The following is a 14,379-nucleotide window of genomic DNA, read 5'->3' on the forward strand; positions in this document are numbered from 1 at the left end:
ACACACGCTGTAGATAGGAAGGACAGCACATGCAAGGCAGTTTCCCAGAGGGAAGACATCAGCATCCTGGACACACAGATCCAGTATGTATTACTAGGAAGGATATGCTCACATAAGAAATATTTGAAACTAGGAGCAGGTTGAAAATCAGGGGTCTGAAAATGAAGGAGAGAATAAAGACTGCAGACTGAAACTTTGTGGAACTTTTTTTTAAACTCAAGCTAGCCATTAACATACTGTATGTAAAAATTATGTTTTCCATGTCAAAGGTGTCCATGCCCTTTCAACTGTCTATTGACACTGTACAATAGGCTGCACATAGATATAAAGATGAAACTAAAAAAAATTGAATATTGTGCAAAAGTTTATTTATTTCAGTAATGCAACTTAAAAGGTGAAACTAACATATGAGATAGACTCATTACATGCAAAGTGAGATATTTCAAGCCTTTATTTGTTATAATTTGGATGATTATGGCTTACAGCTTATGAAGACCCCAAATTCACAATCTCAGAAAATTAGAATATTGTGAAAAGGTTCAATATTCTAGGCTCAAAGTATCACACTCTAGTCAGTTAATTAATCCATAACACCTGCAAACTGACTCTCATTCTGGTTCAGTAGGAATCACAAGACTGCTGACCTGACAGTTGTGCAGAAAACCATCATTGACACCCTCCATAAGGAGGGAAAACCTCAAAAGGTAATTGCAAAAGAAGTTGGATGTTTCCAAAGCGCTGTATCAAAGCACATTAATAGAAAGTTATGTGGAAGGGACAAGTGTGGAAGAAAAAGGGGCACAAGCAGCAGGGATGACCACAGCCTGGAGAGGATTGTCAGGAAAAGGCCATTCAAAAGTATTGGGGAATTTTACAAGGAGTGGACTGAGGCTGGAGTTAGTGCATCAAGAGCCTCCACACACAGACGGATCCTGGACATGGGCTTCAAATGTTGTATTCCTCTTGTCAAGCCTCTCCTGAACAACAAACAACATCAGAAGAGTCTTTCCTGGGCTAAAGAAAATAAAGAACTGGTCTGTTGCTCAGTGGTCCAAAGTCCTCCTTTTCTGATTAGAGCAACTTTTGCATCTCATTTGGTAACCAAGGACCCAGAGCCTGGAGGAAGGATGGAGAGGCACACAATGCAAGATGCTTGAAGTCCAGTGTGAAGTTTCCATAGTCTGTGTTGATTTGGGTAGCCATGTCATCTGCTGGTGTTGGTCCACTGTGCTTGATTAAGTCCAGAGACAACGCAGCCATCTACCAGGAGATTTTGGAGCACTTCATGCTTCCTTCCGCAGACGAGCTTTATGGAGATGGTGACTTAATTTTCCAGCAGGACTTGGCACCTGCCCACACTGCCAAAAGTACCAAAACCCGGTTCAATGACCATAGGATTACTGTTCTTGATTGGCCAGCAAACTCGCCTGACCTGAACCCCATAGAGAACCTATGGGGCATTGCTAATTGAAAGATGAGAGCATGAGACCGAACAATGCAGAAGAGCTGAAGGCTGCTATTGAAGCATCCTGGTCTTCCATAACACCTCAGCAGTGCCATAGGCTGATAGCGTCCATGCCACGCCACATTGATGCAGTAATTGATGCAAAAGGGCCCAAACCAAGTACTGAGTACATATGCATGATTATACTTTTCAGAGGTCCTACATTTTTCTATTTAAAATCCTTTTTTTGTTGATTTCATGTAATATTCAAATTTTCTGAGATTGTGAATTTGGGGTTTTCATAAACTGTAAGCCATAATCATCCAAATTATAATAAATAAAGGCTTGAAATATCTCGCTTTGCATGTAATGAGTCTATCTCATATATTAGTTTCACCTTTTAAGCTGCATTACTGAAATAAATGAAGTTTTGCACGATGTTCTAATTTTTCGAGTTTTACCTGTATAGCACATGGTAATACAACGCAAAATATTATAGCATATGTTTTGTCTTACCAGATATAAAGTGTGTAGAAAAGTATAATTCCATTTGGCTCCAGAGGTGGTAGCCATGATAGCTTCACAAGTGTACTGGATAATTGACTTACAGCAAGTAAACGAGGAGGGGTTGATGGTGCTGCAAGTACAAAATAAAAGGGTAGATACATGAATGAAAACTGACACACTTGAATCAAACCATCCAATGAAAGGAAATAAAAAAAAATCCATGAACAGGTATTTGAACTCTATTAGCTCCAATAAGACTGTATTACTTTCTTGGCTACAAAAACGAAGGACAATTTTTCATGGTAGTATTAACACATCTGTTTCTGTGATTCAATGGAAAGTACGATTTCATGAGAACACACATCAGTAGGCATACCACAGCCCTTTGCTTAATATATTCTACAAATTCTGCGCTGTTATATTTTTTGTTCCAATAAAAGAAAAATCGGTTTTATAGGTGTGAATGCATGTAAAAATAAAGTATTATGCAGCACAACTCCACTGGGGAAAGAAAGCTGGAAATAATTATTTCAAGCTTCAAGAGGTGGGAAAATTCCTGCTGGGCATAAAACTGAGAGATCATAAAAATATGGGACTGCATGGAGGGATTAAACCATTCCACGCTACCCAACATATAACACACTCTGACGCCACATTATTAAAACAGAAAATAATACATATGTCAACTTTATCTCCTCCATCCGGTAGTCTCTGAGCCATTAATAACTTGTATAACACAGGAGGACATGTAGCTTGGAAATTAAGATGAAAAGCCAACCCAATGTTGAACTTCTCTGGACTACTCCTTCTGGAATCCAGGGCATTGTTTTTGATATACAGTACTAGTCAAAAGTTTGGTTACACCTTTCCATTCCATGTTTTTTCTTTTTTTTTTTTCTACAATTTGTAGATTCATATTTAAGACATGAAAGAACGATAAAGGAACATATATGGAATCAAATAGTAAACAAAAAAATTGTTAAACAAACAAGAATATGTTTTATATTTTAGATTCTTCAAAGTACATCCCCCTTTTTTTGTTTGCTTTGATCACATCTTTGCACACTCTTGGCATTCTCAACTAATGCGTTAGTAGCCTAAAATGGTGTTTAATTAAGAGTTAATTTGTGGAAGTTCTAAACTGTGTTTAGCCTTGTTCTATTACTGTTCTAATTCACATTACGGCAAGAACCATTTAAAAAGTAAAGGGAACTGGCAGTCTATCATTACTTTAAGACATGAAGGGTAGTTAATCTAGAAAATTTGTGCAGTCATGGATTGGAAACCATCAAACGCTAGGATGAAAATGGCTGTCATGAGTAGGGTTGAGTGAATCAGGTTTACTTCGTTAAGAATATTGGCTCCAACCTACTGTTAAATTTATTGCCTCTGCGGAGGTCTTTCTGAAGTTTCAGCAATGGTGTTGGTCGAGCACCAAAGTGCTTGGGTGCTCGAGCAGAACACCTCAGAAATGCTCGGGTGTACTACCAAGCACCCGAGCACAATGGAAGTCAATGGGAGAACCTGAGCATTAAACCAGGCACCCCCTGCTCTAAAGAGGGGAGGGTGTCTGGTTCATAGGAAAAGGTCAGAAATTTATGGAAACACCACTTAAATGGTTTGGGAACAGTATGAGGAGGATGTCTGGATGCATCTTGGACTCCCAGGTCGCTGCTGGGAATGATGTTGTCCGAGTAGTACGCCACTTTTACAGACTGAAAATAATACGCACCAAACCAAAGATAAAATCGATTTTAGAGGAAAAATTGTTAGGAAACATTTTTTCCTGTATATTTACTTGTTTATAAAGTGCAAGTGCTGCCAAAAATTACAAGAAAGAGGCATTCCGATACAACCTATATATCACATAAAGGAGGGCCTCATTCACATTGTGGTACAATTGTTCAGGTAGTGGGACTGCTACACTCATAAAGCCTATGCGCTAAGCGAAAGGGCTGCCAAAAATTACAAGGAATCGGCACTCCAAAATACCCTTTATTACACATAAAGGAGGGCATCATACACACCCTTGAAAAATGATGATTGATGGACTGCTGGTGACACTCAAAAACATTAGGAGCAAGGGCCTGCTGGCAACCCTCTAAAACATTAGGGGCTAGGGCCTTCTGCTGATCTGGCCATCTAAAAAACATTAGGGGTGAGGGCCTGCTGCCGAGCTGACCATCGAAAAAAAAATTGTGGGCGAGGGCCTGCTGCCAAGCTGACCTTCTAAAAAATGTTGTGGGCGAGGGCCTGCTGCCGAGCTGACCATCTAAAAAATTTTGTTGGCAAGGGCCTGCTGCTGAGCTGACCATCTAAAAGATGTTGTGGGTGAGGGCCTGCTGCCGAGCTGACCATCTAAACAATTTTGTGGGTGAGGGCCTGCTGCCGAGCTGACCATCTAAAAAACTTTGTGGGCGAGGGCCTGCTGCCGAGCTGGCCATCTAAAACATTATGGGCGAGGGCCTGCTGCCGAGCTAACCATCTAAACATTTTGGGGTGAGGGTTTGCTGCTGAGCTGACCCTCTAAAACATTTTGGTTGAGGGTCTGCTGGCGACCCTCAAAAACATTATGGTTGAGGTGCTGCTGGTGACCCTAAAAATATTATGGGTGAGGGCCTGCTGCTGAGCTGACCCTCTAAAACATTAGTAGTGAGGGCAGCCTAATAAGCATGTTGATATGATGGAGGAGGACGAGAAAAGGGAGATTGAACCATATACCCTTTTTATTGATGGAAGGGGTGCATGTAATACAGTGTAGTTGTGCAGTTGAGAGTGTTGCCCTGCCTCTGTTGGAAATGCTATATGTTCCCCTCATCTCCCCTCCTTGGTTGGCCAAGGAACTACATACTCTGGAGCCAGCGTTGTCAGCTGGAAATTTTTGGAGCAATTTTTCCACAAGGACCTTCTGGTATTGCACAATTTTGCTCATCCTCTCCACCACAGGAATAAGAGATGAGAAGTTCTCTTTGTAGCAGGGGTCGAGAAGGTTGAACAACCAGTTATCGGTGTTAGCTAAAAATGCGTACAACGCGAGGGTCACGGGAAAGGCAGCCTTACATAAAGTCAGCCATTTGTGCCAGAGTCCTAAAAGACAAGACTTCCCTGTCTTCTTCAATAGGATGACTCTCAATCTCCTCATCTTCTTCCTCCTCTTCTACCCATTCAAGCTGAACAGTGATAAAACTTCCATGGGTACTACACTCTGTAGCGGAGACAACCGTCTCCTGATCCTCCTTCTGATTATCCAATTTGCGCTGAGAAGACGAACTGAGGGTGGTCTGGCTATCACCCTGTGTACCTTCATCCTCCATTTCCACATGCAAAGGGTCTGCCTTAATTGTGAGCAGCGAGAGCTTAAGTAGACACAGAAGTGGGATGGTGACGCTGATAATAGCGTTATCATCACTCACCATCTGCATTGATTCTTCAAAGTTGTGTAAAACCTCACAGAGGTCAGACATCAATTCTCACTCGTCGCTTGTGAAGAGCGGAAGCTGACTGGAAAGGCAACGACCATGTTGCAGCTGGTTTTCCACTACTGCCCTCTGCTGCTCACAAAAACTGGCCAACATGTAAAGCGTTGAGTTCCAGCTCGTAGTCACGTCGCACAACAGTCTGTGAGCTGGCAATTGCAAGCTTTGCTGCAGCGTTGCCAGAACAACTGAAGCTGTCGATGACTTGCGGAAATGGGCACACACGCGGCCCACCTTCACCAGTAACTCAGGCAAATTGAGATAGGTTTTAAGAAACCGCTGAAGCACTAGGTTGAAGACATGGGCTAAGCATGGTATGTGTGTGAGCTTGCCGAGTTCCACCAAGTTACGGCCATTATCAGACACAACCATGCCTGGTTCTAGGTTGAGTGGTGAGAGCAAAAGCTCAGTCTGGTCCCTTATCCCATGCCACAGCTCTGTGGCGGTGTGCTGTCTGTCACCTAAGCAGATCAGTTTAAGCACGGCCTGTTGCCGCTTCCCCACTGCAGTGCTACACTGCTTCCAGCTACTGACTGATGGCTGACTGGTGCTGCAAGATGGTAATTCAGAGGTGGAAGTGGAGGAGGAGGTGGAGGAGGAGAAGGGGGAGTTGCAGCGACTAACGTAGGTGGCGGCGGAAACCCTGATGGAAGTAGGGCCCGCGATCCTTGGCGACAGTAGCACCTGTGCCATCCCAGGGTACGACTTACTCCTGGCCTCCACAACGTTCTCCCAGTGTGCTGTCAGGGAAATGTAGCATCCCTGGCCAAAAGCACTTGTCCATGTGTCAGTCGTTAAGTGGACCTTCCCAATTACTGTGTTGGTCAGGGCACAGGTGATGTTACGGGATGAATGCTGATGTAAGGCTGGGACCACACACCGTGAAAAATATTGGCGGCTGGGGACAAAGTACCATGGGACAGCCACCGCCGTCAGGCTGCGGAAAGCCTCAGTGTCCACAAGCCTAAATGTCAACATTTTCAGGGCCGGCTTTAGTCTGTGGGTGGATGGCTGGGGTATAGACATCTGTATACTGTGCTGGGACACAGAAGTGGATGTGCCAGCTGATTGTGCTTGCGAAGGTCCAGGTGCATGGCGGGAGGCACCCGGTCCTGCGTCTTGGACAAGGGATCGGCCAGCAAGTAACACAGGGTAAGAGGAGGCAGTGGTGTGACTCACAGACACTGGTTCTGGCCCGAGGCGTTCAGCCCACCTATTACGGTGCTTTGATGCCATGTGGCGGATCACGCTGGTGGTGGTGAGGTTGCTAGTGTCCACGCCCCTACTCATTTTGGTACGACACAGGTTGCAAATGACAATTCTTTTATAGTCCGCACTTTCCTCAAAAAACCGACAGACTGCGGAACCCCTACCCCTTGGCAAGGAAAATGGCTGCATGGGGTTCTCCAAGGAACAGTTGTGGGCCTGTTTGGTGTGGCCCACCTTCTCCCTTTGGCCACCCTACTGCCTCTTCCAGCCTGTGGCGGTTCTGTTGCAGTTCGGCGTATCCCTCCCCCTCTGTACTGCTGTCCTCGCTCGGCTTGCCACCTTCCCAGGTTGGGTCAGTGCTTTCATTGTCCACCACCTCCTCTTCCACTTCCTCACCCTGGTCATCATCCTGACTTGTTGACCTACCAACAACCTCTGTTATTAACAACTGTGTCTCATCCTCATCATGAACCTCTTGAGACACTAATTGTGGTTGACTTATTGGCAACTGTGTCTCCTCATCATCATCATCCACCTCGTAAAACACTAATTGCCATTCCTTCATCTTCTTCTGACTGTGGATGCTCCAGAGTTTGGGAATCAGGGCACAAGATCTCCTCATGTCCCTCTTCAAGAGGGCTTGGCGAAAGGCCCAAATAAAGGAATGGCAATAAAAACAGCTCCTCGGAATATCCAAGTGTGGGATCACTTGTTTGCCAAGACACTTCATGGTGGGTGGAAGGAGTATCAGGGTGAGGATTTTATTGACCAGACTCTTGGCTACTGAGACTTGACTTTGTGGAAGACAGGGTGGTGCTTAACAGACTGGAAGCATTATCTGCTGCAATCCAACCGACAACCTGGTCGCACTAGTCTGACTTCGAGAGTGGTGTCCTGCGCCGCCCTGCAAATTGGGACATGAAGCTAGGTATCGTGGATGAGTGTGTTTCTTGTGCTCTGGTAGCAGGCACAATTTCACCACACCTAGAGCAACTGCATCTGCGTGCACCATCAGCAGCACTGCCATTTCCCCGACCCTTAATGCTCGCCTTGCGCATATTAAATGATATATATGCCCGACACATGCGTTCCACTAGGTCTCTCTAGATTAAGGTCTCTTTAGTCAATATTCTTATTTGGCTCTTTTGCTGTGGCAGGGACCCGATGGGTGATTAGGCAATTCGATGCGGTGCAAAGGCTGCCCAATGCCTTGCACGGCATCGGGACCTGCCTTCTACGGGAGCCGAGGAGATCCAGCCACAGGCAACAGGCAATGCATTACAATACAGAGGGGATCAGACCCCCAAAAGTTGAAATCCCAGAGTGGGACAGAAATAAAGTTTAAAAAAAAGGTTTCAAGTTAAAAAAAGGAAAAACCTCCCTTTCCCCTAAACAACAAAATAGAAAAAATAAAGAAAAAACACACATGTTAGATATTGCTGCGTCTGTAATGGCTGGCTCTATAAATATATCACATGATCCATCCCATCTGATAGACAACATAAAAAAATTAATAAAAAAATGTGTAAATAAAATCAATTTTTGTCACCTTACATCACTAAAAGTGCAACACTAAGCAATCAAAAAGGCGTATGCCCCCCAAAATAGTACCAATCTAACCATCACCTCATCCCTCAAAAAATTTGCCCATACATAAGACAATCGCCCAAAAAATAAAAAATAAATATGGCTCTCAGACTATTGAGACACTAAAACATGATTTTTTTTGTTTAAAAAATTATAATAGTGTAAATTAAAAAAAGTAAACATATTAGGTATCGCAGCGTCCGTCAAAACCTATAAAAAATATCACATGACCTAACCCCTCAGGTGAACACCATAAAAAAAAAAACTGTGTAAAAAAAGCCTTTTTTTTTGTAACCTTACATCACAAAAAGTGTAATGCCAAGCGATCAAAAAGTCATATGCACCCTAAAAAAGTACCAATCAAACCTTCATCTCATACCGAAAAAAAAGAGCCTCTACATAAGACAGTTGCCCAAAAAATAAAAAAAACTGGCTTAAATTTTTTTTAAATGCTTTATTATAGAAAAAAATTTTTTTTTTAAATGCTTTATTATAGAAAACTGATACAAACAACAAATATATTTTGTATTGTCGGGTCCGTAACAACCTGCTCTATAAAAAAAGCTCATGATCTAACCTGTCAGACAAAACATCTAACAAAAAATAAAAACAGTGCCAAAACAGCAATTTTTTTGTTACCTTGCCTCCCAAAAAGTGGAAAATAGAGCAACCAAAAATCATCTGTACCTTAAAATAGTGCCAACAGAACTGCAACCTTATCTCATAGTTTTTTTGTAGTTTCTACTCTAGGGGTGCATCAGGGGGTCTTCAAATGTGACATGGCAAGTAAAAATTATCCCAGTGAAATCTGCCCTCCAAAAACCATATGGTGTTCCTTTCCTTTTGTGCCCTGCTGTGTGCCCGTACAGCAGTTTATGACCACATATGGGGTGTTTCTGTAAACTACAGAATCGGGGCAATAAATATTGAGCTTAGTTTGGCTGTTAATCCTTGATTTATTAGCGGAAAAAAATGATTAAAATGGAAAATCTGCCAAAAAGGGAAATTCTGAAATTTCATCTCCATTTTCCATTAATTCTTGTGGAACACCTAAAGGGTTAACAATGTTTGTAAAATCAGTTTTGAATACATTGAGGAGTGTAGTTTCTAATATGGGGTCATTTTTGGGTGGTTTCTATTATATAAGCCTCACAAAGTGACTTCAGACTGGAACTGGTCCTTAAAAAGTGGGTTTTTGATTTGCTTTTAAACTTCTAAGCCTTGTAACATCCCCAAAAAATGGCATTCCCAAAATGATCCAAACATGAAGTAGACATATGGGGAATGTAAATTAATAACTATTTTTGGAAGTATTAGGCCCCTTTCACACGGGCGAGTTTTCCGTGCGGGTGCGATGCGTGCGGTGAACGCATTGCACCCGCACTGAATCCTGACCCATTCATTTCTATGGGGCTGTGCACACGAGCGGTGATTTTCACGCATCACTTATGCGTTGCGTGAAAATCGCAGCATGCTCCTCTTTGTGCGTTTTTCACGTAACGCAGGCCCTATAGAAATGAATGGGGTTGCGTGAAAATCGCATGCATCCGCAAGCAAGTGCGGATGCGGTGCGATTTTCACGCATGGGTTCTAGGTGACAGTCTATTCACTGTATTATTTTCCCTTATAACATGGTTATAAGGGAAAATAATAGCATTCTGACTACAGAATGCATAGTATAATAGTGCTGGAAGGGTTAAAAATAATAAAAAAAGTTAACTCACCTTCTCCTCTTGTTCGCGTAGAGGCCGGTCTGTTCTTTAGCTGTGGCTGAAGGACCTTTGATGACGTCAGATCACATGCTCCATCACCATGGTGATGGACCATGTGATTGGAGCATGTGATCTGACATCACCTCAGGTCATTCAGTCCACAGCTAAAGAACAGACCGGGATCTACGCTAACAAGAGGAGAAGGTGAGTTAACTTTTTTATTATTTTTAACCCTTCCAGCACTATTATACTATGCATTCTGTAGTCAGAATGCTATTATTTTCCCTTATAACCATGTTATAAGGGAAAATAATACAATCTTCAGAACATCAATCCCAAGCCCGAACTTCTGTGAAGAAGTTCGGGTCTGGGTACCAAACATGCGTGATTTTTCTCACGCGAGTGCAAAACGCATGACAATGTTTTGCACTCGCGCGGAAAAATCGCGCATTTTCCCGCAACGCACCCGCCTCTTATCCGGGCAAAAAACATGACGCCCGTGTGAAAGAGGCCTTAGGCTGGTTTCACACGGGCGTGACGGATTTGATCCGGATGCGTTCAGGGTGCGTTCAGTGAAAATGCTGCGATTTTGGCACTAAAACAAGTCAGTTTTGTCTGCGATTGCGTTTAGTTGTTCAGTTTTTTCCGCGCGGGTGCAATGCGTTTTGATGCGTTTTTCACGCGCGTGATAAAAAACTGAAGGTTTACAAACAACGTCTCTTAGCAACCATCAGTGAAAAACGCATCGCACCAGCACTTGCTTGCGGATGCAATGCGTTTTTCTTGCAGCCCCATTCACTTCTATGGGGCCTGTCCTGCGTTACAAACGCAGAATATAGAACATGCTGCGATTTCAAAGCATTGCAGAAGTGATGCGTGAAAAAAAAAGCTCATGTACACAGCCCCATTGAAATGAATGGTGCCGGATTCAGTGCGGGTGCTATGCGTTCACGTCACGCATGGCACCCGAGCGGAAATCACGCTCGTGTGAAAGGGACCTTACTATTGTGGCAATGTGAACATTGAGGTGTGTAGTAAAGTCACGGGGAAGCAGGATAAAAGGGGTGTTGTGTGCGCTGGGAGCGTGTCACCAAGGGGCCCAGCCTTGGTGGAGTAAAAGCCCTAGTTCAGGTGTCCACTAAAGTAGTTGGGGGACACCATATAGATAGTCTAGCTGGTTCAGCTATTTCAAGGCGGGCTTTTACTGGGAACAGGCAATGTGTTGGGTGGGTGCCTGTTCCCCATGCTCCAATCCGGGACTTAGGGCATGCTCATGTCCAGGTATCCTATTTAATCCTGCTACTGGATCTTGGGTGTGGCTCACTCTGGAGTGTTTGGTGAAGCAGAGTCCTGGTGAGGCTCTGTGTGAGTGGTCTCAGCCGGGTGGGGCGATAGCCTGAACTTTGGGGGACGCGGTGACGCCTGTGAAACAAGGATCACAAGGCCAGAGTCGGGAGGACTACTGGGCCACAATCCCCCAAAAGGTATTGAAGTGTTACAGCCTGGAGGTTGCTGGACTGAATTGCTGAGAAAAGCCACATTTGTGTTCCATGTGTGAACAGGGCTCTCTAGGTGAGTCAGGGATACACTTATGTGTTTAGTTAGAGCCTAGCCGGGCAAGGGTTTGTTATTTTGTGTGGATGTCACACTTGATAAGTTGAAGCTGTGACTTCATAACCTGTTTTGCTGAAACGTCCGGAATAAAACACGAGTTTGGACATTCTACCCTGGTCTGGTGAAGTAATCTGTGATGGCGACCCCCTAAAAGTAAACGATCCTTTACAATTGGTGGAGGAGGCACGCAAGTTGTTCATGAGAAAAAGGCAACGGTCGGTTACTAGGGGCAATGATAAGAAAGAGCAGGTGCTTCTGAATCCTGCTGTGCTGGAGTTAAAGGGCCGGAAGCCTGTTTGTTCGGTGGAGCAGGTGCTGCTCATGCTATTGTGGACTATGTTTGCTGTGGTGCAGAGATTTAAAGGGCCAGAAGCCCAGAGAAGAGACTGATTGAAAAAAAATATATATAATTATAATTTTTTTGTTGTTGTCACTATGAGGTCTGTGCAGACCCACCTGCAGCAGGACTACACAATTGGTGATTGTGACGTCAGAAGATCTGATACAGAAAGATCCTGCGAGTTGGTGATTGGGGGAATCCCGCTGTGGGTCACTTTAGATGCCCGCCAACGCCAGTCCCAGGTTAAGCCCAAAGTACTGGACTTTCTAAAGAAGGGGCAAGAGACAGATGTCACCATACCTCTGACCTTTTTCACAGACTATGGCCCTGTGCAATGGGAGCTGTTAAAATATGAGACATAGGAAGGGGAGTTTGTGCTCGGCAAAGACTTTCCGATCTTCTGGCAGCTATGGAGCGAAAAAAAGGCTTCGAGTTGTGCGGCTGGATTTCCAGAGGAAAAGATGTGTGCCGTTGCCAAGGGCAACCGCCGGGAAGAAAAGGAGGTGGAGAGCGGTGCGGCTTTCAGGAGATCCTATGTTTCCTGCACATGTGCGCAAAGTCCTAAAGGGTGCGGCTGGAATTACCATCCAGGAAAAGTCGGGACTCCAGGCCATGCTGTTTCTGGTGGCAACGTTTGCAGTAAGTAGTCTGCCGGTGTTCGGAATACCAGGAACCAAGAGAAGGCTGGTGATCTTGGTAGAGATATCCTGGGAATATCATTGTCTCCTGAATCCATGACATCAGGCGGTAAGACTGTTCCTGTTAATAGTTGGGTGGCAGATCCAGTGACCGTGAGCCGGCCGCGGTGGAAACTGGCTGGGTCAGTGACAAAAAAATCACTGAGGAGAAAAACCGTCTCGGAAGTGTATGACATTGGGAAAATCGCAGTGTTTGAACAGGTGGGTAAGCCCAAAGAGCCTGTGATCAAAGCTAGATTTGGGGTGGTGAAAGTCAGAGATCCCATGCTAGCCCAGGTAAGAGGTAGCCTGATGGCCGCCCCAGAGACTGATAGAGTGTTACATGTTCGGTACAATTATGTAGATAATACGGACTATCAGGTGGTTCTCACTGTCTCAGTCACAGAGCAGCATGCAGCTGACAGGCCCCTGTCTACGAGCTACTGGTGTATTTAATTCTCATTTAGCATCTCTTTCAGAAAAGTTTCTCCTTTCACATCAGAGGCAAGGCATTTAACCACACAGCTATGACAGCTGTATGGCAAGTTACTTTAAAAAAAAAAATTATAATAATATATATATATATATAAGACTTCTACTGTAGATGACTTTGATACCTAGTGTAGCACACTGGGTATGGATGTAGCAGAGCTGGGTGTGTTGGGGCAACTGTCATGTATATGGTTGTACACTAGGTATCAAAGTTATCTACAGTAGAAGTCATATATATATATATATATATATATATATATTTTTTTTTTTTTTTTGTACCTGTCTGTACAGCTTTCATAGCCGTGTGGGTAATTGCTTTGCCTTTGATACAGAAGGTCATGGGTTCGAATCCCATCACAAGCTTTTATGAAAGACAGGCTAAATAAGAGCACGAGCACCAAATCTTCAACACTAGAGGCTGCTGGGAACACAGGAAGAGGAAGAGGCTGCATCGCATCGCTGACATGGAGGTAAGTAGAAAAGTGTTTTTTTTTTTTTTTTAAATACTGGACTGTTACTTTACTGCCATGGGGTAGGGCTATTGGCGCCATGATACTGGCACATGGAGGGGGGAGGAGAGAGGCACTTGATACTGGCACATTAGGGGCAGGGGGAGAGAATGGCACTATGATATTGGCACATGGGGGGGGGGGCAAGAAATGGATATGAATCATGAGGGGCAGAAATGTGAATTGATGGGGGGGACAAGAAATTGATATGAATCATGAGGGGCAGAAATGTGAAATGATGGGGGGGGAGGCAAGAAATGGACATGAATCATGAGGGGCAGAAATGTGAAATGATGGGGGGGCAAGAAATGGATATGAATCATGAGGGGCAGAAGTGTGAAACGATGGGGGGCAAGAAGCAAGAAATGGACATGAATCATGAGGGGCAGAAATGTGAAATGATGGGGGGGCAAGAAATGGACATGAATCATGAGGGGCAGAAGTGTAAAATGATGGGGGGGCAAGAAATGGACATGAATCATGAGGGGCAGAAATGTGAAATGATGGGGGGGGGCGCCAAAATGTAGATTCGCTTGTGTTGACAAAAATCCTTGCACCGGCCCTGCGTGGAGGTTTTAAGTAATGGAGACACTTCTGCAGAGAGTGACAAAACTCCTGCAGAACCTGTACCTGTTCCTTTAAAGGGCTTCTGTCACCCCCCCAAAACTCATTTTTCATTTTTGGGCATATTAAAATCCTTATTGGACGACTATTCCCTATATAGAGCTCTTACCTTGTTCTGTGGCTTGGTTTCACTAAAAATCAATCTTTTAAAATATGCAAATGACTTCACTACCAGCAAGTAGGGCGTC

At 44.1% G+C, this 14,379-nt stretch overlaps 1 protein-coding gene across 3 annotated transcripts in view; it reads right to left on the reverse strand.

Moving 5' to 3' along the window:
• Nucleotides 1-14,379, reverse strand: part of PTPRQ (protein tyrosine phosphatase receptor type Q) — a 530,509-nt gene that overhangs the window by 186,932 nt on the left and 329,198 nt on the right. For all 3 annotated transcript variants that reach the window (XM_044280555.1, XM_044280554.1, XM_044280553.1), the window contains exon 37: nucleotides 1,961-2,081. In XM_044280555.1, coding sequence (XP_044136490.1) covers nucleotides 1,961-2,081 — 121 coding nt within the window. The remainder of the gene's footprint in view (nucleotides 1-1,960; nucleotides 2,082-14,379) is intronic.

The sequence above is a fragment of the Bufo gargarizans genome, chromosome 2 (assembly GCF_014858855.1).
Source record: "Bufo gargarizans isolate SCDJY-AF-19 chromosome 2, ASM1485885v1, whole genome shotgun sequence".
NCBI classification, from domain to species: domain Eukaryota; kingdom Metazoa; phylum Chordata; class Amphibia; order Anura; family Bufonidae; genus Bufo; species Bufo gargarizans.